This window comes from Calliopsis andreniformis, chromosome 12 (genome assembly GCF_051401765.1).
Source record: "Calliopsis andreniformis isolate RMS-2024a chromosome 12, iyCalAndr_principal, whole genome shotgun sequence".
Lineage (NCBI taxonomy): Eukaryota > Metazoa > Arthropoda > Insecta > Hymenoptera > Andrenidae > Calliopsis > Calliopsis andreniformis.
The window spans coordinates 13,352,766-13,374,291 of NC_135073.1; the positions used below are offsets into that span (position 1 = coordinate 13,352,766).

The window sequence follows — 21,526 nt, forward strand, 5'->3', positions numbered from 1 at the left end:
TGTGGCACTACTTTTTGTTTTTAATTAGGTGGGATGGCTGGTCAGGGTTCAGACATGACTAAAGTAGAAGGGCTGATCGCAAGTTAAGGTTGACCACTGGGACAGCTGGTCAGATTAGGATTGGTCCAGGGTTAGGATTGATCGGAGGGCAAGTCACGGATCAGACGTGATCAGTATGAGCTAGTCAAGGATCAAGGTTGTACACTGGAAGCTGGTCAGATTTGGGAGGAGGGAAGAGGAAGACAGAGTTACTCCCAGTCAACGCCAGTAAGATTGGTCCTCCTACTCACCCGCAGGAGGATACCGAAAACGATTCTGAGGAGAAGTGTAAATAACTGTAATAAATGTTCATAAGTATAATTTATTGAACCACAAATTATTAATTGAATGTTCAACACATTTTTATTGCTTGATGTAGATACAATTGTATTGCTGTCGTAAATGAAAAACAGATTCTAAAGAGAGAGCACGCAGGCGTAACTATTCGTCCGCAACAGAAAACATAGATGGCTTTGAAGTACATAATGTTAAGTCAAGGTCTCATTTTACTGATTATCCAGGGTACAAAATCGACTACTCGAGTGTAAACATCAGGCCATCCAACGATCTTACAGTCTTTCGGACCGTATGAGAAAATTCCTTCAAGCGACCATCTTGCTTTGCCATCACGAGGTCCTTGAACGGACATCAAAGCATATTCCCTACACCAGCTTCTGCTAGTTTGTCCACCAGCACAACTTTGCGCGTAACCAATTGTCATGTTTTTCATCCTGTAAATTTCACGGCACTCTTCTACGTCAACTGACGGCACTGGATATTTTACCTTTATCTCTGACACGGATTTTGCCTCCGTTTTCCCCCAGCCAACTGCGACATACGTCCGTTTAGGCCTGACGTCAATGTTTGATGGTAGACATATAGGTTTAATGAAAGTGGTAAACGTAACGTTATTAGACAATCTCAACAGAGCGATATCGTAAGTTTGTTCGATTGATGCTGGTTGATATTTTTCATGCACGATTTGTTCTTCTACGCCTACAGAGACAGGATCATCCACACACATTACACCACCTGCGTCATCTGAGATACAATCCGTATTTTGTGCTGTAGTGTCGTACACGCCTAGAATCACTGTTTCTAATTGCCATCTACGTGGAATGCTCCCTTTGGCGCAGTGGGCCGCGGTTAAAACATAACGATTATTAATTAGAACACCTACGCAACCTTTAAGATGTCCATTTTCTGTAAAATACAATGTTAAATTTATGCATTACTCGGTGCATTCGCTGAAAGTCCAATTTTTAGTTTATTCTGACTACTTGCGTTTTGAGTATTCCAATAATGTCATCCAAGGGAATTCGTCAATCTCTGTCCTTTCCCTATCGACGATTGGTCGATCCAAATCTTGACCACATTCGGTAGGTAGCAAAGGATTGTTTCGAATATCGTCGACCTTGTTTCTGTTACTTTGGCTTGTAATTTCTTTTGCTATCGGATAGGTATCAGAGTGTGAAAGTGGACAACAAACTCGCAGACTACTGCTACCGAATTCGCACTGCGACTTCCATAAAAAATCGTCTCTTTCTAGAGTTTCTAGGGTAACATGTCCTAGTAGAAGTAGATTCAACATTGGTGGACATTGTCTTATTCCGATGCATACACCAGATTGATTGTTGGGTGTTATGCAGTTAGAACCTTCTTGGAGTTCTGGACAGGAAAAATCATTGTGTCGGATGAATTAATAATAGCGTTAATTATAATACGTGTTTTTCGTAAACTGATGGCCAGATTTCTCTGAATACATCCATCATTCTTTATTACTACCATTTATTACTTATTACTATTTATTTATTATTATAGTACTACATTAACAGTTGCTACTATGGTTATTGTTTTCACGTATTGCAGATAGTTAATAAATATAACTTACGGCCATTGACAGAAATGGATGCAAACGTTTGAAACAAGACGCCTAAGACAATCGATTTAACCATTTCTATGTTTGATGCTTTGTCTATGATTCGAAGAATTGTATATCGTAAAAGGAAAATTACAAATGTCACTAATATTTGAAGTAACGCAGGACCTGCAGCCTTTACGTCGAAGATCACAATGTCGACTGATACCAGTGATGACAGTGACCGAAGTCAGGGTCGCCTTGTTCCCCCACTATGTACGGTTGCTTTAACTGACCAATCCACTATTTAATATGTTTTCCCTTTTCTCAGTATTTCGTGGTCTAATTGTTTTTCTCTCCTTTGATTCTATTATTTTAGGACATAAACATCCCAACATCCAAAGTCGTTTCAATCCGGTTCAATTTAAATTGCTGAGCGCGCGCTTCGCTGCATCATCAGAAAATATGTAAACGCTATAAAGGAAAGGTCAGCACAGCCGTCTATGCATAAATTATACGTATACTTAATGCTCGATCGAGTGAGAATATTTCAAGCTCTTTATAATTACTCTCACTTCTCCCAGTACTGACCCCCAAGGTAAGCCATGGTGTTGATTCCCTGATCGGGCACACGCTTCCACTAAATACTCAATTTGAAGTAATTTAAAATTTGAAACAAGAGGAGCTAAAAAATAATCACTTTTAACAATCAACAGCGGTACAAGAAACTATAATAAAAACTAAAATCTTAAGAGTACTCTCAAAATTAGTTGATTAATACCTGGTGGGAGAGCTAGCCACGGTTCAGGGTTGACCAGTGAAAGCTGGTCAAGACAATTGGTATAATACATAAGAGAATAACTCGTCAAGAGTTAAGACTGACCAGTGAAACAATTGATTAAAGCTTAGGATTGATCAGGGAGTAGTCAAGGGTTACGATCGATTAGTAAAAGGGCTGATCAAAGGTTGGAATTGACCAGTAGGAAGGATAGTCAACGATCAGGATTGACCAGTAGGAGAACTGGTCAAGGGTCAGGGCTGATCAGGTGTCAAGGTTGGAAGAAGGGGAAGGACGCTTAAAGTTACACCCAGACAGCGACCGAAGGATCGGAAGAACGATCCGACTCGCTCGAAGGCTGGCAAGCAACTGATGAACCCAAAAGTCGCAGCGTTATTTATACCTGTTCCATCACCTGGCGGAAGAAACCGAAAACGCGGTCTATCGAAGAATAGCTTACACAAAATTGATATTTTCGATAAAATAATGATGGTAACAATTGTTTTTACCACACGTATTATTAACAACAATTTCGTTCATTGTCTCATATGCACTGTTAATAATTATCATTACTAAATAATGAGATGTAACTGAATTTTCTTCGTTCTCGCAACCTGTTTATTTGAAATTGATTGTAACATCTGACGCAATTCAAATTTAAATTATTTCTAAGGCTATTTTATTTCAATTTCCACCGCCAGCGGCGCCACGATCTTACTTCAAACCATATCGATAACGTCGAGTGTGACCATGCCGACTTGCTATAAATTATTTTTACCACTGTAGGTACTTCACAGACAAATTTCAATTATGAAAAGCTTCTGCCTTATTTACCTATGCACTCAGATTCTTCCTTTTTTTTTACCTTCAAATACAGAAATCGGATGCTTATAAAATCAACTTGGTCAGAATTTCAAAAGTACCAGTTTTCAAATGGCAACTTTAGACACGGCTGTTAGGCAGTACAAATACATTAATTCTTTCCACGAAACATTACTGTCTATTGGTTTTCAAAACATAGGCGATTTTTATCTCAAATTAGCTCACAAAGAGTCGCACAAATGTTCCTGACAAGTGGTTAATAGCACGTTAATGACGGCCAGATGAACGACCGGAAGTGGGAAAATATTTACGAATTACTTCATGACATTGGCATTGCATAATATTCGGACCATTACAAAAGCGACAGAGAACTCTGATTGGCGCGCACACTAATTTCCAGTCTCCTCTAGCTTCTACCTGCACGAGCTCTGCTACTTTGTCCACTTGACGTTTACCTCTTACTTCGGTCAGTCGCTCCGCGGAGTCACGATCGTATCGTGGTTCGTATTTACAAAATTTATTTCTATCGTCCACGATAGCGCATAGTAGTGTCAAATTTTTAGTTCCTTATACTAATGCTTTTTTAAAATGATATTTTTCTGTTAATTTAATTTCGAATCTGTGAAAAAAAGAAAAGCGCAAATTTAGTGATAGCTCTGTGATGTGTATGAACATTATTGGAAAAATTATTCACTGTAAGTAAATGATAATCGATCGTGCAGTTATAACTTTGAACTTGTGCTTTTTTTTATGTTAGAACAAGGTGATATTGTTATGTGAACTTTTTAGAAATCAGAGTAACCGAGTAGTTAATTTTTAATCTAACAAAATTATGTATGATTGCTGAATACATAATGTTAAGAATTTTGAGTTCTTAGTTAAGAATTTAATATCTCGGAAATATAATTAGTTATTCTTTAATCAGTAGACTATATCACTTTGTATTTTTTATTGTATTGTCATGTTTTTCTGCATTTTGTTTTATGAAATTAGTTTCATATTCGAGTGACTCGTGTAGAGAAGAAGGATTGAAAAATTTGTTTTCTTGATTGAGAAGTTTCGATTAGATGTTCAATTTAGAGATAATAGACAGCTGCTAGATTTGAAGAAAGGATTATTTCAGTCACTTCAACATGTAAATTTAAGTGAAATATGAAATCTCCTGTATTTCTGCATTTAAAATAAAAATATACAAAAATTTACATTAATACACTGTAAATATGTAATACTTATATCGAGAAACAGAGTTCGTTAATTGTAACAGTATTAATTATTAATTATACACAGCTATTGTGATGGTCTTAAAAATATTCATTCAATGTTCATATATCCGGTTCTAGATCAAATACCTCTGGTTAAATGCCAGACACGTTTTTTTAATAAACAGAATCCTTTGTAATGTTGCACCTTTCTTGAACTGGATTTCCTTGAAACTTTCTATGCGAGTGGTAACACATTTGTATAAACATTGTCAGAAGTATCAAGAAAGTTCAAGTAATACATATCTCTTTAGCAGACGAAGTCTAGTCGTTAATCAATTCGATTTTATCAGCTTGATATCGTTAATCAGAAAGAGCCCATTATTTCTTTTTAATTCGTAATTAATGATCGATGTGCATCTAAATGCAGAGATATTTAAAATGTAAAAATAGTATTTCCTTCTTATAAGTTCTTTACTATATATTCATTTTCTCAACTTGTTGCTACAATAACCACTGATCGTGTCATATGTAGGAGCAATAACGTTTACTGCAACAATAATTGTACATTTAGGACCTCGAACAGAGTCTTGCATTATTTTCACTTTCATCAAATATTGGAAATTTAGAAATACAGCGAACATAATACGAACATAATTCTGTAGCAAAAGTCAAGAGAGATCTCAACAAGTTCGATTTGCTTCAATTGCATGAGAAAAACGCTGAGCTCATGAACCGTGACCACAGGATTTCTAAACTACACACAATGAAACATTTCTACACTTCACACAATGAAACACTTTGAAAACAAACAATTTTTTATTTCAAATTCTTTTTCGTGATTTTTCATAACGAATTCATCTAGGATGAAAACTAATTATTACCATACACCTCTATATACATGTAAATTTTATCAGAGTACACTTGTTCAACCTCTGTAGCAGATAGTAAGAAACAAAAGTGACACCATCGACAGTACAGACGATCAATAATCTGGAAACGCTCAGAAAGAGCAGTTGTATCGTTCGCGTGGCGATAACCGCTTCACACATGTTCACACCTCTTTAGGACTACTCACTTTCCAAAATTTGTGTCTTCTCGAAACAGTGCCTCCATAAACAGCGATTTTAATCGAGCACCTGAGCTCAAATTAAAAGTTACACAAATAAACACCAGTATTTAAAAACCATTGCAATCGATTCCAAATCAATTACACTGTGTCTAAAAAAGCACAAACTTCGACTAATTCTACTTCTATTTCATTTTACATATCGTTAAGTCAGACACTCGATGAAATATGTTCAACGCGTTTTCTTTAAATCATGCCTCACACGTGACACTCAACGAGCCAAGGCACACGACGAATGTTTTTTCGTCGCATTACCAAACAGGTGTTTGAACACTATTGTGAACCCAGCACAGCGATAACGTGAAATAGTATTTACCCGCTATAAACTCGGGAGTTAGTGCAAGTAATCAGTTTATAAAGGGCAAATGGCATTCTGATATCAATTTACTACACCGATAACTCGTTTCTGCCTTCTGGAGAACGAAAGTGCAAGGAAGGGAGATAATCCCAGAGGAAGCTATCGACCAGGCTGCAACAAGGGAGCTCTCTAAAAGGTGAATAATAAGATTCCAGCCGAGTGAGAAGAGTCACACGCTTCTGACCACATCCGTCGTGTAATTTATGAAGAGGACTGCGGTTGGAAAAAGTACGTACGTACGAACATAACAAAGATATTGTTATCACTGGCATTCGTGCTAAGCGAAGATCCACCAAAGGACGCGCACGAAGCGCACGTGTGTGCACAACTGTTGCTTTGCGTAACAGGTTGCCACGATACGCGAATATGTCGCGTGAGTACGTCGACGATATCCCCATGGACACGAGTGTGCTCGAGAAATTGATCGCGAGCTCGGACGAGGTATCGGAAACAAAGTGAAAACCGCGGATATTGATTTAGGATACGACTTAATCGGAGCATAAGTTGGATGGGAGTGCATCGACGTGAAATTACGCGGCTGAGTGGCTTCTGAATACTCTAACACAGTGCAAGGCGTTTTTTGCACAAAGAAAAGAGAAAATTGATTTAAAATAGCAAGCAGTGAATGGTGAAATAGTTACTGTTTCATTTTGTGACGATTGAGCTATGAGTGATAGTCCTCCTAATTTTTGGCTGATTTTAAATTTCTAATTACTGGCGTGTTTTAATGAATTTTGAATGAGTAGATTTTCATCGATTTTGTAAAAGAAAGTGAGTACAGCAGGTTTCATGATAATAGGTAAAATAAGATTGATTCGTGGTCTCGGCACAATGTCTGTTTAAGCATGGGACTTTCTACTTTCAGAACATTATTAGGTCAGTGCTTATACGTGAATGTAATCCTTTCTCCAATGACTGTAGATATTCAGTGGCGAAATTATGCATTATCTGTAATTTTATAGCACACCATAGGAATGGATAATTTATATGAATGAGGCCAATTAGTTAAACACTTGAATAGCTAAATTATCGATCTTTGATTGAACTGTGATTAAGAATTGCTCGTAGAAAATGCGTAATAAGATTATTATGAAGAGGAATTGAAGTGGCTTTGTAGATAAATATTTAAAGTTATTCATTAATTCTAATGCCAGGTCCACTAGATCAATTTCATATTCTACTGTTATCTGATAAAAGGAAAACAGTGTTTAAGTATATTACAGACATTTTTGTCGTAATATTGAGAATAAAATGTATTTATATCTCTAAAAAAAGGAATTTTCGAAACCCTATTTAATCAATATTTCTCCTTTCTTCTAGTGAATAGAATGTGCTTCTAGAGTAGTTTTATTTAAAGAAGGTTCTATGTTACTTCTTTCAATTTGCAAGTAAAGCCTCGTCGAATTTTGACGCCTGCAAAGTCGCTTTTTCGTTATCATTTCGTAACTTCATTTTGAGATAAATTTCCATGAACCGTATCTGAAACCTTTCAGGAAACGATGGAGAGAAAGAAATCCTCGGGCGAATCGGTCAAGGATACCGAATACGGAACGTAAGTGTTGCACCTTTGCAATGCATTAATTTTAGTTCGTTGCACTTTAAGTTACAGATATATTTCAAAAGGTCATATTAACTTTTTAAGAGTTATCAATTACTCAGAGTCTATGCAAATTGCCATATTTTAATAATCTTCCAGTGTTAAATACGAAGATGAGCTCGCATCGTCTTGGAAATTTTGGAAAAAGAGAAGATACGTTGTGGGGGTACTTGCATTTCTGGGATTTTTCACGTCCTACATTCTTCGTGTTAATTTGAGCGTAGCCATTGTCGCTATGACCGCAAAAATCGAGAAAGTCGATGCAAACGGAGATCCCTACTTCGTAAGTAGCTCGCTATATTCTTTGTAAACTTTTTCAAAGTTTTAATTGCTCATGCATACAAGTTCTACGTCATTTAATTCATAAAAACTATGAATAGTGTATGAAAAAAAATAAGATCGCTGAAAATATTTTAAGACGTTAGTGTTAGACCAGAATCATGACAAATAAATCTGAAATTCGGCCTAAATGACCATTGACCACTCGATAAAACAAACTCTATTACTGTATAGAATAACACTATAAACACTTTAATTGGTCAAAATGAAAATCGTCAACTTTATTGATCAATCATTATTTATCTGACATAAGTAGACTTATCAGAACATAAATGATAATGTAATACCATTTGTCAACCGTGTTTTACGCATCACTTGATCTTATCGTATATTTAAAATCCAATCTATCAAATGGATAAAGAATCAGCTGTTCTACGACTTCTACTTAATGTTTCATCGATGGAAAAATTGTTTCTAAACAATATGCTGCTATTATACAAAAAGTGTGTCTAATGTGTATTTCCATCTTTTTAAGTAATCAGTTTTTTAAATAAAAATTACTCAACTAACAGTAAGGAATACAGAACTGTATTTCAACTCTGCCCACTTTTAAATGTACTCAGAGTATCATTTGCAGCAAAGGGAATTCGACTGGGATTCGAGAACTCAGGGGATAGTTCTCAGTTCCTTTTTCTATGGATACATAAGCACACAATTGCTCGGGGGATGGCTTGGTGCTCGTATTGGTGGAAAAAGAGTATTCGGTCTTGGAATAGCAGCCACTGCCTTCTTCACAATCATCACACCACCATTAGCTAGGATAAGCGTCTACATTTTAATTGTTTTAAGGATAATAGAAGGAATCTGCGAGGTAAGTGAAGGCAAAATTCAAACTAATTTCACAGTCTCACAGGAACGATTTCATAAGTTTGAAGACTTTGACCTCGAAGAAAGAATACCCTTCGTTCTTTTATTTAGCTAGAAAGATTAGTTTAGCAAAAGCTCTGCTATAAATAAGTCCGCGAGAAAGGAAAAAGGAAGTAGACTAACTTTAGTGATTCGGAAACATTTCGACTTCCAAAAATGTCGTATAACCCATCTCCTTCGATCTTGCCTTACGATCTCGTTTTTATTCTTTTTATATTACCTAAGAAATTGAAACGAGGCGCCCTGTATGAATCTATAGATTCTACATCTGAAACGTCAAACATGACACACCCATACTTTGCATATAGAATGGCATATTAAGTGCACTTATATTCTCAAAAATTTGTTGTCAGAGACGAGCTTGAATCTATATGTTCAGCTGTTAAGCCATTGATAAAAAGTCTCATAATGAATATTGTTTGTTTTACAGTATTAAATATATCGATCATTTACATACAGGTCTGCTCAAAAATACTATGGTAAAATATAGAGCATACTAGTATCTAACACCACTAAAAATATTCAACTATGCAAATTTACAGTGCTTATGAGATAAATTTTCTTTTTTTCCGCGCAAAATTATCAAGATTTTTATATATGTACAAGTGTAGAGAAGATTTAATATAAAGAATATAAATCCTCGAAATTATTCCTAGATAAATCACATATGGCATTTCGTGATTTTATTCTAGATAAGACGAATAGAAGAATATTGAGATAGTGGTAGAGATATAGCATGTATTATAGCATGTAAATATAGCATGTATTAAGCCCTAATTTTTGTGACAGATTCTAATTGATAGCTATCGATTTATTAATTATTAATTCTGATGTAGGGTGTGACGTACCCTTGCATACAAGCAATATGGGCACAATGGGCACCTCCCTTGGAGAGGTCGAAATTAGCAACCCTCGCGTTCTCCGGAAGTTTCTTCGGGACTGTGTTCGCCATGCCTGTTGCTGGTTTGATGGCCGAACACCTCGGCTGGTCTTCCGTGTTTTACATTTTTGGAGCTGCTGGCCTCGTGTGGTTCTTTTTCTGGTGGATAATCGTGAAAGATAGACCCGAGGACGACCCATGGATGTCCAAAGCTGAGCTCGAATATATTAAAAGTAGCCTCGGAGCTTCGGAAAAGAAGGAAGTACGTCTGCTTCGATATATATAGATTAGTTTCAATTTTAACGTGTCAGAGAAAAATTAAGAGAAGATCTTGTAAATTGTTCTACGTTCTGCAGAGAATTAGCCATCCATGGAAAGCTATACTCACGTCCCCACCAGTTTGGGCTATTGTTGCAGCGCATTTTAGTGAAAACTGGGGCTTTTATACCATGCTGACTCAATTGCCAACATTTATGAATGGTCAGTATTAATTAATATCATAATTTAGAAGTACTTTAATAGCAACAATAGTACTGGTTCAATAGTAATATAATTATAATTAAACTATTTATTTTTAGATATACTTGACTTCAAATTAGATAAGACTGGGTATCTATCTGCTTTACCATATTTAGCTATGACTCTGGTTGTTCAGTTTTCTGGACACTTAGCGGATTATTTAAGAACGAAAAAAATTTTGACGACTACGCAGGTTTGTTGTAAATGTTTCTACATGAATAATTATGGTTTTATAAAGGAGAAAAACATATTGGACAGTGCTCCTACTATTTTTTATTATAGGTACGAAAACTGTTTAATTGTGGAGCTTTTGTGTTCCAAACTATATTCATGACCTGCACAGCCTTCATTTTAACTCCAGCAGGAGTAGTTATTTGTATCACTATAGCAGTTGGTCTTGGGGGATTTGCATGGTCTGGCTTTGGGTAATTATTTTCTAAGTTCCTAACATGTACATATTGAAAAATATAAAAAAAAGAGTTATATAAAACATTTCTATTTTTTTTAGAGTGAATTACTTAGACATTGCTCCAAAACAAGCAAGTGTACTTATGGGAATAGGAAATACAATTGCCACTTTGCCAGGTGTTATTAGTCCAATTCTCACTGGCTACATTGTTCAGAATAAAGTAAGTCTAATTTAAGTTTTAGGTTTTCAAGTAAGTTTATGATAAGTATTATCAATTAATTAGCTAGTCATATCAAGATTAGGAAGATTGAAATCTATTTTATAGAGTCCTGCAGAATGGCGTACAGTATTTATAATTGCTAGTGCAATTTATTTAGTAGGAGCTGTAATATATGGTTTGTATGCATCTGGTGAAAAACAAAGTTGGGCTGATGATGAAAGGGCAGAAGAGGAGCCAAAAAAATCTTACGATAATCCTGCAATGGAAATAGATCATTTATAATACAAGGACCAACAAATTCACAGACATATTCAAATTTGTTATTCAATTTTCATTGTCTAAATTTATTTCTAATCCATTGACAGTCACAATTACATAAATAAATTGTTTTTCAATATCGCCTAAATTAAGTACAATTCAAAACAAAGTTTTAATTATGGGAAATATTTTTTATCCATCTTTAAGTCAACAAAACAGAAATATGTCTTTCAATACTGTCTAGTTCATAAATCATAAAGAATTTAAACTATTATTTTATCAGTATTTCAATGTTTATTAGGTACAAATATTGTGAAGGACAAATTAAATTAAAATATTTGACCTTAATATCATTTTAAGCTGCTGATTGTTGATCAATCAGTAAATTTATAAATTTGTATTAGCATGCAATGTGCCTCCATGCTTGTGATACTTAGTTAACAAAAATACAATTGTTAATCTGAATTGATGAAGAAGAATAAAATAATTTAGTTAGAAAAACAGTTTCCTATCTATATTTGATTAAACATTTACATGTATTTGATAATATTAAACAATAAATTTTAAAAAGTTCCTTGATGCAACTGTTGTTACATCATTTCAGGATGACTTTTTAACCCAGTAAAAAATGCAATACAATTTTTCCATATTAATGTCAGTATTCTCCACTTTAAAGCAAATAATATCAATTTTTTAATATCTTTTACGTCATAAAAAGTATTAAAAATAATTTAGATCGTCAAGTTAACTGAAACACCTTACATAAAATTTGCATTAAACGAAATTTAAAAAAAATAAAAAACACCTCGCACGCAGTAACTTATTAAACAGATACGTGTAATGTATTCCTCGTTCATTTCACAAGACAGTCACTCATTATATGTAGAAGAACACTACACAATGACAATGCATAAAAAAACCTATCACTTTCACGAAGGAAGGAAATGTATGTAAGGTGACACATTGCTATCTACACATATGCATATACATATTATACGTAAATATATCTAAGTATCTATAGAAATTATGACGTAAGAATCCACTCGTTTCTCAATTGGTAAGCCAATGATCCTTGCGGAAGTGATTGAAAATAAACAAACGTTCATACATAGCTAACGAAGTAATTTCATGCAACAGTCACGTCGTCTTCATTACACTGAAAGCTGGATGAAGTAACGAGTAAAGATTCATTAAAAATACATTCTGTTACATTTCTCGTCAGTACGAGGTAAGTGCATTTGATATTAAAATACTATCGCTTAAAATGTCATGCAAAACTTGTTTGACAGTTCCGATGTTAGTATAACCTACTTCTTATATGTCAACCTTTAGCAATTCATGGAATTAATCCTGTCCATAGATCCGCAAAGCCTAATCTTGTCAGAATTAATCGTAGAACATCAGGAATTTATACAAGTGTTGGCATAATTATTGTAGCAAACGAGTCAAAGTCACTCGCACGATAATTTCTAATGTGAACCTATCTTTTCGATACATTTTGATTTTTCGCGTCTAAGTTTTCATATATTTTTGTGGAGTATTGTATTAATGAAGCTTTTTTTAAATAAGTAATTTGCATTAAGTAATGACAGTTTACAAATTTATGAATAAATAATAAAAGAAAAATACCTCTGTTACAGTGCAAGAAGGCGTATGGTTAGGTGTAGAACAAGTAAAATGATATTAAATAAATTGAAAGTTTACTTTAGTTGTGATATATTCCTAGATGTTGATAGCGTAATGCGACAGATTGCTTACAATTCTATATCTGTAGTTGTAAAGCAACTAAATAAAGTAAATCTGTAATTTTGCCTTACAGCCACAGACATAGTTCGCCTTCTTTGCATTTTTTAAAACAGCAGATGTGTCTCCTTAACAGGACATGTCAGTAACCTGTATTGTTATTTTGTCATACTTGGTTCTCTTCATGAGAAAATGTATAAATGTTAGACTTCTTAGATAACTCATGAAGAGGGTAAGTGCCAAAATAATTTAAAATGTGAGATTAACTTTCATGCTGAAGCTGCTATATTGGAAATATTTAGCAAAGGATCTGTTAGACATGTGACTTATTCTGTGTTTGAAAACCCAGCCTATAAAAGTGTTAATACAATGGACAAAGTTAATAATAAGATCTCATCTTTATAGATGGCACTAACTTTCCAACAAATCATATTGGATGCTAAAAAATTAGTTATTAAAATATCAGATCATGAAAACACAGCAGACAATTTAATAAGTGAGATAGAATCAGTTTGTAGTCAAATTGATAACATGAAACAGGTAAACAAATAATTTGAACTTTTAGTTTACATTGAAGTAGTTTAGTAGAGTAATTTATGCTTATTTTATTCATAAAACTCAGTATGTGATTAATTTGGTCAAACTGCAGCAATAATTAAATGTTCTGTAACATAATATTGATGCTTTTATTTTTTAAAGCTATTGTTTACATTTCATGTTATGTATTTGCAGTATCAAGAAGAAGTTAAGTTCTTGAATACTGAAGCAAAACAGAGGCCGCATGTGCAATTGATTGCAGGCATACAAAGAGAAAATAAACATTTACAAGAAATACAAGCTGAAAATAAACAATTAAAAAATGCATTAGAAGATCATCAGCATGCTCTCGAATTAATAATGTCCAAGTACAGGCAACAAACAGCGTCTTTATTACGTCTATGCAAAACAAATCTACCTCCATTAAATAATTCAAGATACACCACTGTAAGTATAAACAATATTCACAACTGTAACCGAGTCCTAACTGATCTGTAAAATTCTAGCTAATAACGAGTCAAGCCGAGAAAATAAAAGAAATGGCAGAAGTAATGAGAACAGCAGTCACCATTGACGAAGAAAACGAATTGAAGGAGAAGGAAATGTATTATAGCTTAAAGAAAGAAAACGATACGCTGCGAGAAATAGTTAATATCGCGAACAAATGCGGCTCCCTCACGAAGGAAATCGAATCAGAGAACAAAACCGTACAAACAGATCCAGTAGTATTGTAAAACAAATTTATAATTTATACATTTCTTATATAAAATTTACATTATTTATTTCTTATTTTATAATGTAATTAATGTCGGGAAGATTGTATTACTTATATGAAATAAAATGCACGCGCAAATTATATACACCCTGAAACACCCTGTATAAAATCTATTTCTATGTATTCTTTTCTATTTTCTATTTCTGTCTCATCCATGCAACAATGCCAAATGAACTAACATTATTTCTACAGACGAAGTATAAACACAAAATCAAATCTTTATATAAACATATTTCTAAAAAAGAAATTGTTATCCGAAACGAGATCGAAGCATTCGAATAATCCCGCGCTTGCGCGTTCAAAAAACTTAGTAATAAATAGGTATGTATGATTCCCTAGGGTGAGGAGGAACGTTTCATTTACTTTACTATATTTCAGAAACAATTGAAAAACGGTCGCATTTTAGCTGCACACGTCGTGTTCAGTGTTCAGCGTACGAACTTGAGTTCAGAGAATGAAACTGTATACAGTGTAACGATTCAAACAAGATTCAAGAAAAGTATCACTTATTGGACGTCCTACTATTTGCATTTTAAGCGGCCAGCTACGTGTCTGCACAATATATATGCACGTACAGTGGCTATACATGTGTATATATAGTATAATAACCGCAGTTCCATCTCTACGTTCTGCCCTCCCATAGCAGCACCATTAATGTGCACATCGTGAGATGCTAGCAAGCTACGTTTTGAAGAGAGCGTAGGTTGGTGTGGGTGTGCATACTGCTGGGAGGACAGACGCACAAGTGAAAGGGTGATGGCAAGGAGTGGAGGTGATTTTCAGTGATCTATAACAAATGGCTCTGTCCGAGGTGCACAATTTGGCAACGATTATCGGCAACAATGGTTTTACTGTTAGCAAGGTAAGCGAACCGCGTCTTTGCGTCTCTGACTTCATCGCCGAAAAGAATGACGTTCATGTTCCTCTGCGTTGCAAAGCATTGCAAAGTACAGCGCGATCGTTTCGACATAAAACAGGCATAAAACGCGGCAATCGCGTATTTCGAACGGTGTTATTTAGCTAACGAGGGACGTAAATGTATTGCGGGCTTTGCACGTCGCAAAAAAGTCATCGCTTTGATCGCAAACTTTCGGTACTTTAATTAATGAAAACGATTCGATCGTGGGTACGTTACCGATGCACATCGTGCTTAGGATAGGTTTAAACTAACAATCGTTGCTTTTAAGAGTAAGTGGGGTGTAAAAATGTAGACTTAATTTTGTTTGACTTAAATTTAATGTAATTCATGGATATATGTTGATGTGATATAGTATTTTAGTAATAGCCATTTCGTAAAAAAATATTCACGAAATAGTTTTTAATATATATAGGCATATTGTGTGCTGAAAATGACTTTAATAAAAGGCACATATGTCTGTATGGATCAGAACTTGTTCTTGTATTTTTGATAGAATGTAGTGGTTGTTTGAAAATTAACTGAAACTAGTTTTTTTTTGTAGAGTAATGTGGTTGAACGCAACATCAGCATGTTGGAACCAAGAAACAGTTATCCTGCTGACAGATGTAACACAGAATATAATTATTGGAACTATGACTTAATGGACTATAATACGCAGAAGAACGTAAGAAATTTAGAATATATTTTTGTGTGTGATTGGTTATTTTATTAGCATAAATATTTAGAGTACTGTAGCATGTCATTTAATAGTATCATATTTCATGTAGTATATTTATATTCATTAATATACAACACAAATTATGGCTGAATATCAAGTTGCTATATATATGTATATTAAATATACATTTACTAAGATATATTACTATCAAAATAGTGCATAATAATATATTCAATGTAGACATGTCTGATTTTAATTGTTAGCAAATTAGATATCTAGAATTTAAATCTATTTTTTTTTTTTAATTTTGAAGTTCATTGTTATTTTAAATAAAAAATATTAGTCTAACTTACCTAGAATATAAATTGAAAGTATTGTTTCAAAATTTTAAAGAAAGTATTCAGAATACTGATTACATTTCTTTTATCATTCATTTATATAGATGAATGTAGAAGATGAGGATAGTCAGGATTTAAATAATCCTATGGTCAATGACTTGGTCTCAAAGATTCTTGATGATGATTCAATTGTTGGTGATAGTACTCATAATAATAGCTACAATGGCAATATTCAATATCATTCAGAAAATCAGTCATGTATTATGGAGAATAAAATGGAGAATAACACAGACTCCAATTTCACTGCTATAGATCACTTTAGTATGCATTCTGCGTTCAACAAACTACAAAACAGTGTTTCTAATAATGCTAAACTTGAATGTAATTATAATAATCTTTGTGGGGAACTTAAAACACTAAATCTTACTACATGCACTGGACAAGTATCGGATCAAGGAAATTTATATAACAATGGGATTAATACATATCCAAGTACATACCCATCTGATCCGCAATCATATGTGTTACGTCCAAATGATGAAAATTCCTGTATCAGTGGAAACACTATGCCTTTGTGCAATGATTTGTTGACAACAACAAATGAGACAAATTCGAGTAAGCACTCCACAAACTGGTCTGAAAATTTGTCTACTCCAGGATGTACATCAGATCTGTTTGGTAATTATCAACGAATACAGAATTGTACAAACCCGGACTTGAACTTTAATATGGCTTTAACATTGGCATTGGATTCTCCTGATCCAATCACATTAAATGAAATAGAGTACCATAATAACATTGGACAGAATGGAACTACTAATACATATAATAATCCTACAACTACTATGCATGAATTGTACAGCATGACTGCCAACAATCAAAGTTACAGACCAAGTTCAGCAATGACTGATTTAAGTATCGATTCTGGCTTTTTGTCGAACTCTCCTTTGCAACATTTTTCTCCAGCTGATACAAATTTGCACAATTGTTTTGGAAATAATATACAACGCAGTAGCACCAATGACTATAAAGATTTACAAGATTCAAGTAGATTAAGCATGGCAAATATCTCTATACCGAATGAACAGTTTCAATTTTTGCAACAACAAGCACGTAGTTACAAGTTGGATCAAGCTGTGGACCAAGAATATAAACAACTAATTGACTATTATCCAAATGTAAATGACTTCGCCACATCATCGATCAATAGTTTAGACACGAACGAAAATTGTCTTTCGAGTAACGATTATAGAATCGATAACAATTTGTTGAAGATTATCAGCCCGAAATCGAAGACTATCGAGACTAAGACATACTCACCGATTGGATTTCCGAAGAATCTAAGCTCGCGTCATACGCATCAGTCAATTGCGAAATACGGATATCACAATTATCAACATTACACTGCCAATAACGGCGAGACTTTGAAGATGTTACCACAGAGTTCCACATCCTATCGCGATTTGAAGCAATCTAGTAGTACTAATGCATACAAAGTCGAAGGATTTGATCTAACTAAAGAAATAACGTTCCCTTCCGTCAGTCATTTGACCAATCAAATCACAGGGTCCTCGGTGAACAAGGATACTTTTAATTATCTAATGAAGCAACGACATCACATGCCGAGAATACAGAATGCTCCTGGTATTTCATCGACCGATGTTCTCTTCAATACAGGAGTCGTATCAAGTCCAAGTACAGTAAGATCTGGAGTATTTCCACCAGTGATGCCAGTTCCTGTACCACTTCCAGTTCCACGTCTATTTTCTGTACTTTATGGTGGAGGCTTAAGCCTCAGAAACGGAAGTGGAGCAGCCAGACGCACGGCACCTTCAAGCATCCTGCATTTCAGACTGGAACAAACGTATGAACAATTTAAACAGTTAGAGAAAGAGCGAAAGAAATGCGAGGCTGGATTAGCTGCTCACTTTCCTGGCAAGAGAGTCACAAGTGCAAATAATATACCTATTCCTCGTCTCCAAGGGAACCCGTCACGCGTAGATCGTTTAATCATTGACTATTTAAGAGAACATGCACGTGTCATAACTTTAATCGCAAAGGTAAGTATATTTGTTTTATTTTCTCTAATAGACCAACGTGTAAAGATTGAATTGTATATTTTGTAAATAGATGGAACGTTTGCGAGGGACCACAATGAATCTACGCGTACACAAGGCTATGGAGTACTGGTTGGAAGCAATAAAATACGTCCAAGAGTGTCGTAAACGGGAGATCGCGAATGCTACTAAACGCCAGAAAGAAAATCCACCGTGTATTCTAGTATACAATGATAATGGTAAGTTTAAATTCATTTAGCTTGATAAAAAAAAGTACAAGATGAATGAAAATACTGTCTTATCTTTGCTCGAAAATTAAATAGAAGGATATTATCTAGATTATTATTTTGTGTTCACAGATATATTAACTCTGGCTGCCAGCGTCTACGAATTGACAAAGGCATCTCGATACGCAAGAACCGGTATGTATAATGCATTACAAGCTACGTTATTGTATGACTTGGACATAGAGAAAAAAGTTGTAGAGACCTCTAAAGATCCGGTCCTTGTGATAAAGCGCAATGAAAGTCAGACAGCAAGCGAGGCTGCTGGCGACTATTCGAACTGTACCTAGCAAAATTTCGAAAATCGCTTTTCGATTTTATGTGACGAAACATAGATTGAGCCCAGCAGCTTTTTACTCGCGTATTCCGCGTTACGTTTTTCTGAAAAGCTTTTGCTGGCGTTTATCGCATAATTTTAAATCGCTGAAACAAAAATGGAAAAAGTATGCCGCCCACTATAAATTGCGAAACTTCAAAGCATCAGACGAGTAAAAGTACGCGTACTCGCGCCGAAAACTAGGGAAATCGTATGCGTGTCTACTTTTTACAAGTTAATAGTGACTCCATAGTTTTCTACTGTACATATTTTTATCCCTACTTATAGTACAGTCTCGAGAGTGTCAGTTCTGGTATCCAATACTTGTGATCAAACCGATCGTCTATCGTATTAACGCACTTTCAAATCAATATTCGCTTGTTCTTCACTGACGGACTTTAACGAGAGTTAAAAGAACGAAAACTATATGAACGTCGAATATTTGTATCTTTGGGTATGTTATATTGCGCGTCCCACAATGCCAAAGATAATCGTTTTTAAAAAAAAAAGAAATTCGCCGAGGATCCGAGACTCGTGGATGGAGAGACCGAAGAACAAGATTGCTCAGATGTACTACAAAAAAAGAAAACAAAAAAAAAAGATCGTTCGCAAAAAAAAATCTCTAAACTATTTACTCGTTCGCGTATGTGTCATAGGCTAGATAATATAGGCTAAATTTTACCGATATATTTGTTCAGAGCGCTAGACAGTAATTTCTTAGACTAGTTCAATGTGGCCTTCCTTAAATGTGTGACCCATGATGTGTGTCAGGTAGTTAAAAATGTCTCGACAACTTTTTCGAACGTACTTCGAAAACTCATTAAAACGCGATAGTAAACTTGATTGCAGATCGGGTGAGCTTTTTTCAGTCTGTGAATTCTATGCGCAGCCTTCAGTCCGATCGGTAATAGATAGATACAAATCGTACAACGCAAATGATGTCCACTATGTAACATTAGACGTGAGTCTGTTAAAAAAAAAAAAGGGAACTTTTCAAAGGTATATATACCCAGTACGTGCACAAAAGCGTACTCCAGCGAGTATATACGACTGCATAAGTTAGAGAGAATTTTTAACGCGCGTACGCGAACACACATACATACACACATAACTATTCCTATATACTTATATATACATATACGTTCTAGGCAAATTTGTTTAGCTCTACATGGCCGACTTGCGAACTCAGCATTTCTTCTACTCTATTTTTTGAGTACCTTCTTTCACCCAATGACTGTACAGGCTGTTTTAAAACTAGGGTATCAATCTAAACACGATAATAGAACTGATGAAAAGGCAATAAACGCAGACAGTCATTTTAAATCAACGTAAGCTCAGTGTGAGCAAAGCCTTTAATATTTCACAAGCAATTGAATTGTTGATCCATGTTCATGAACAATCTGTTTGGCTTCTTTCACGACTATTGCTAGGCAGTTTTGTACCCACAGTTCTGAAGCATCCTGTACATAAAGCTCAACGATTTTAACGTTCCAACGTGTACGACTGTACGAATCTGTTTCTTCTTTTCATATACATTTTTCTTTTCTTTTGAATTTAATTCGTAACGAGATCGTGTAGTTTCGAGTTCCGCGAGATACATCGACAATCTCGTTTCGTTCTGCATCTTTTCTCGACAGGCTCGAGCGCCGAGTTCTGTATTCCTATCGAAAGCTACAGATACACTCGCCCAACGATAACGGGGCTGGAAGAAAGCTAAAATCCTTGTGCAGGACGATACGGAGACAACGCAAGCTAGGTGCATGGTTTTATCGTTATCTCGAGGTCTAACTTTTCTTAGTTTCTTGGTAATCTAAGCTGAATCGATCGGCCTGTATTATCGTTAGAACGCTGGTGAACTCGGGTTGTCGGTTATCGAACGATTGGTGAAGCTTTAAAACATAATCGTCTCTTTGTATATATCCGTCAACTTCCATCTAAGCTGCATCGTGCGTAGTTGATTCCCGAACGATAAATCAGGGAACGGTGTGTCGGTTTAATTCCTCGATACTTCTATATCAGTCTTTAGACGAGACGTCGTAGCGAAGTATTTAGTTTAAGTAATAGTGTTATCACGTTATTCGAATACTATTTCCAGGTTGTCTTTGTCGCCGATCACGCCTACGCGCTTCCTCAAAATTGTTACATATTTACAGAGTTTTATATATCTACATTATATTTCTCTCTTATTCAAGGCTGCCTACTTCTAAACAACATGGAAACATCACTACACAGTGATTAACATCAAAGTGAAAAGTCTAAATTCGCTTTTATACAGGGAGATCCTCTGGCTTGGAGACTCAGAGACAGTGTCGTCACGAAAACATCGCATTGTGGGCTTTTTAGGTCACAATAGGGTCCTACAATGTATATGGCATCGCTATATTTGAGCCTCCAAGCGAGAGGTTTACTCTGCACTTCTTTTCTTCATTCATAAACCACTGTCAGTGTTCTCATTACCTCACACTAACTAATCTTTCATTTTTAGAAGGTCTGTTTCTGAAACGAGTCGCACCAATAAGAGAGAAATAGAATTTGTTGACCCTAGCCAGAGGGAAAGTTTCGGAGGACACGAAAGTATATCGTTAGGAAAAAGATATCCCTGCGTGGAGCGAAAAGTATGGTCTTTC

General features: G+C 35.2%; 4 protein-coding genes and 1 long non-coding RNA gene across 9 annotated transcripts; 3 read left to right on the forward strand and 2 right to left on the reverse strand.

Moving 5' to 3' along the window:
- Positions 1-341: 341 nt before the first annotated feature.
- LOC143185738 (serine protease ea-like) lies at positions 342-2,374 on the reverse strand. Its single transcript, XM_076388972.1, has 3 exons — positions 1,931-2,374; positions 1,324-1,707; positions 342-1,242 (listed from the first exon to the last, which is right to left on the reverse strand). Exons 1-3 carry the CDS (start codon positions 1,992-1,994, stop codon positions 533-535), a joined length of 1,158 nt encoding a protein of 385 aa, XP_076245087.1. The 5' UTR covers positions 1,995-2,374; the 3' UTR covers positions 342-532.
- Positions 2,209-2,840, reverse strand: LOC143185739 (uncharacterized). Its single transcript, XR_013002952.1, has 3 exons — positions 2,679-2,840; positions 2,489-2,582; positions 2,209-2,345 (listed from the first exon to the last, which is right to left on the reverse strand). It is a non-coding gene; the product is annotated as an uncharacterized LOC143185739 (long non-coding RNA).
- Positions 2,841-4,159: 1,319 nt separating this feature from the next.
- Mfs9 (major facilitator superfamily transporter 9) lies at positions 4,160-11,946 on the forward strand. Of its 4 annotated transcripts, none has more exons than XM_076388970.1 (10): positions 4,160-4,192; positions 7,677-7,735; positions 7,880-8,063; positions 8,697-8,930; positions 9,823-10,128; positions 10,223-10,346; positions 10,445-10,578; positions 10,668-10,810; positions 10,894-11,014; positions 11,120-11,946. In XM_076388970.1, exons 2-10 carry the CDS (start codon positions 7,683-7,685, stop codon positions 11,294-11,296), a joined length of 1,476 nt encoding a protein of 491 aa, XP_076245085.1. In that variant the 5' UTR covers positions 4,160-4,192; positions 7,677-7,682; the 3' UTR covers positions 11,297-11,946. The 4 variants fall into 4 exon arrangements, with proteins under 4 accessions (XP_076245085.1, XP_076245084.1, XP_076245083.1 ...); XM_076388969.1 differs by lacking the exon at positions 4,160-4,192 and adding an exon at positions 6,130-6,411; XM_076388968.1 differs by lacking the exon at positions 4,160-4,192 and adding an exon at positions 6,130-6,319.
- A 300-nt stretch (positions 11,947-12,246) lies between these two features.
- LOC143185686 (FGFR1 oncogene partner 2 homolog) lies at positions 12,247-14,434 on the forward strand. Of its 2 annotated transcripts, XM_076388878.1 has the most exons (5): positions 12,247-12,329; positions 12,410-12,500; positions 13,421-13,555; positions 13,748-13,999; positions 14,059-14,434. In XM_076388878.1, the coding sequence occupies exons 3-5, from the start codon at positions 13,421-13,423 to the stop codon at positions 14,284-14,286; spliced, it is 615 nt and encodes a 204-aa protein (XP_076244993.1). In that variant the 5' UTR covers positions 12,247-12,329; positions 12,410-12,500; the 3' UTR covers positions 14,287-14,434. The 2 variants fall into 2 exon arrangements, with proteins under 2 accessions (XP_076244993.1, XP_076244992.1); XM_076388877.1 differs by lacking the exon at positions 12,247-12,329 and having other exon boundaries at positions 12,363-12,500.
- A 633-nt stretch (positions 14,435-15,067) lies between these two features.
- LOC143185880 (uncharacterized) lies at positions 15,068-19,013 on the forward strand. Its single transcript, XM_076389175.1, has 5 exons — positions 15,068-15,189; positions 15,788-15,910; positions 16,347-18,302; positions 18,373-18,538; positions 18,659-19,013. Exons 1-5 carry the CDS (start codon positions 15,124-15,126, stop codon positions 18,871-18,873), a joined length of 2,526 nt encoding a protein of 841 aa, XP_076245290.1. The 5' UTR covers positions 15,068-15,123; the 3' UTR covers positions 18,874-19,013.
- Positions 19,014-21,526: the final 2,513 nt, after the last annotated feature.

Coding starts and splice junctions, on each gene's coding strand:
- LOC143185686 (XM_076388878.1), top strand. CDS start 13,421: ATGGCACTAACTTTCCAACAAATCATATTGGATGCTAAAAAATTAGTT. Junction 13,556..13,747: donor AAATTGATAACATGAAACAG/GTAAACAAATAA, acceptor ATGTATTTGCAG/TATCAAGAAGAAGTTAAGTT. Junction 14,000..14,058: donor ATAATTCAAGATACACCACT/GTAAGTATAAAC, acceptor GTAAAATTCTAG/CTAATAACGAGTCAAGCCGA.
- LOC143185880 (XM_076389175.1), top strand. CDS start 15,124: ATGGCTCTGTCCGAGGTGCACAATTTGGCAACGATTATCGGCAACAAT. Junction 18,303..18,372: donor TCATAACTTTAATCGCAAAG/GTAAGTATATTT, acceptor TTTTGTAAATAG/ATGGAACGTTTGCGAGGGAC. Junction 18,539..18,658: donor TCTAGTATACAATGATAATG/GTAAGTTTAAAT, acceptor TTGTGTTCACAG/ATATATTAACTCTGGCTGCC.
- Mfs9 (XM_076388971.1), top strand. CDS start 6,550: ATGTCGCGTGAGTACGTCGACGATATCCCCATGGACACGAGTGTGCTC. Junction 10,579..10,667: donor AAATTTTGACGACTACGCAG/GTTTGTTGTAAA, acceptor TTTTTATTATAG/GTACGAAAACTGTTTAATTG. Junction 11,015..11,119: donor GCTACATTGTTCAGAATAAA/GTAAGTCTAATT, acceptor TCTATTTTATAG/AGTCCTGCAGAATGGCGTAC.
- LOC143185738 (XM_076388972.1), bottom strand. CDS start 1,994: ATGGTTAAATCGATTGTCTTAGGCGTCTTGTTTCAAACGTTTGCATCC. Junction 1,708..1,930: donor ATCCATTTCTGTCAATGGCC/GTAAGTTATATT, acceptor TTTCCTGTCCAG/AACTCCAAGAAGGTTCTAAC. Junction 1,243..1,323: donor ATTATTGGAATACTCAAAAC/GCAAGTAGTCAG, acceptor TGTATTTTACAG/AAAATGGACATCTTAAAGGT.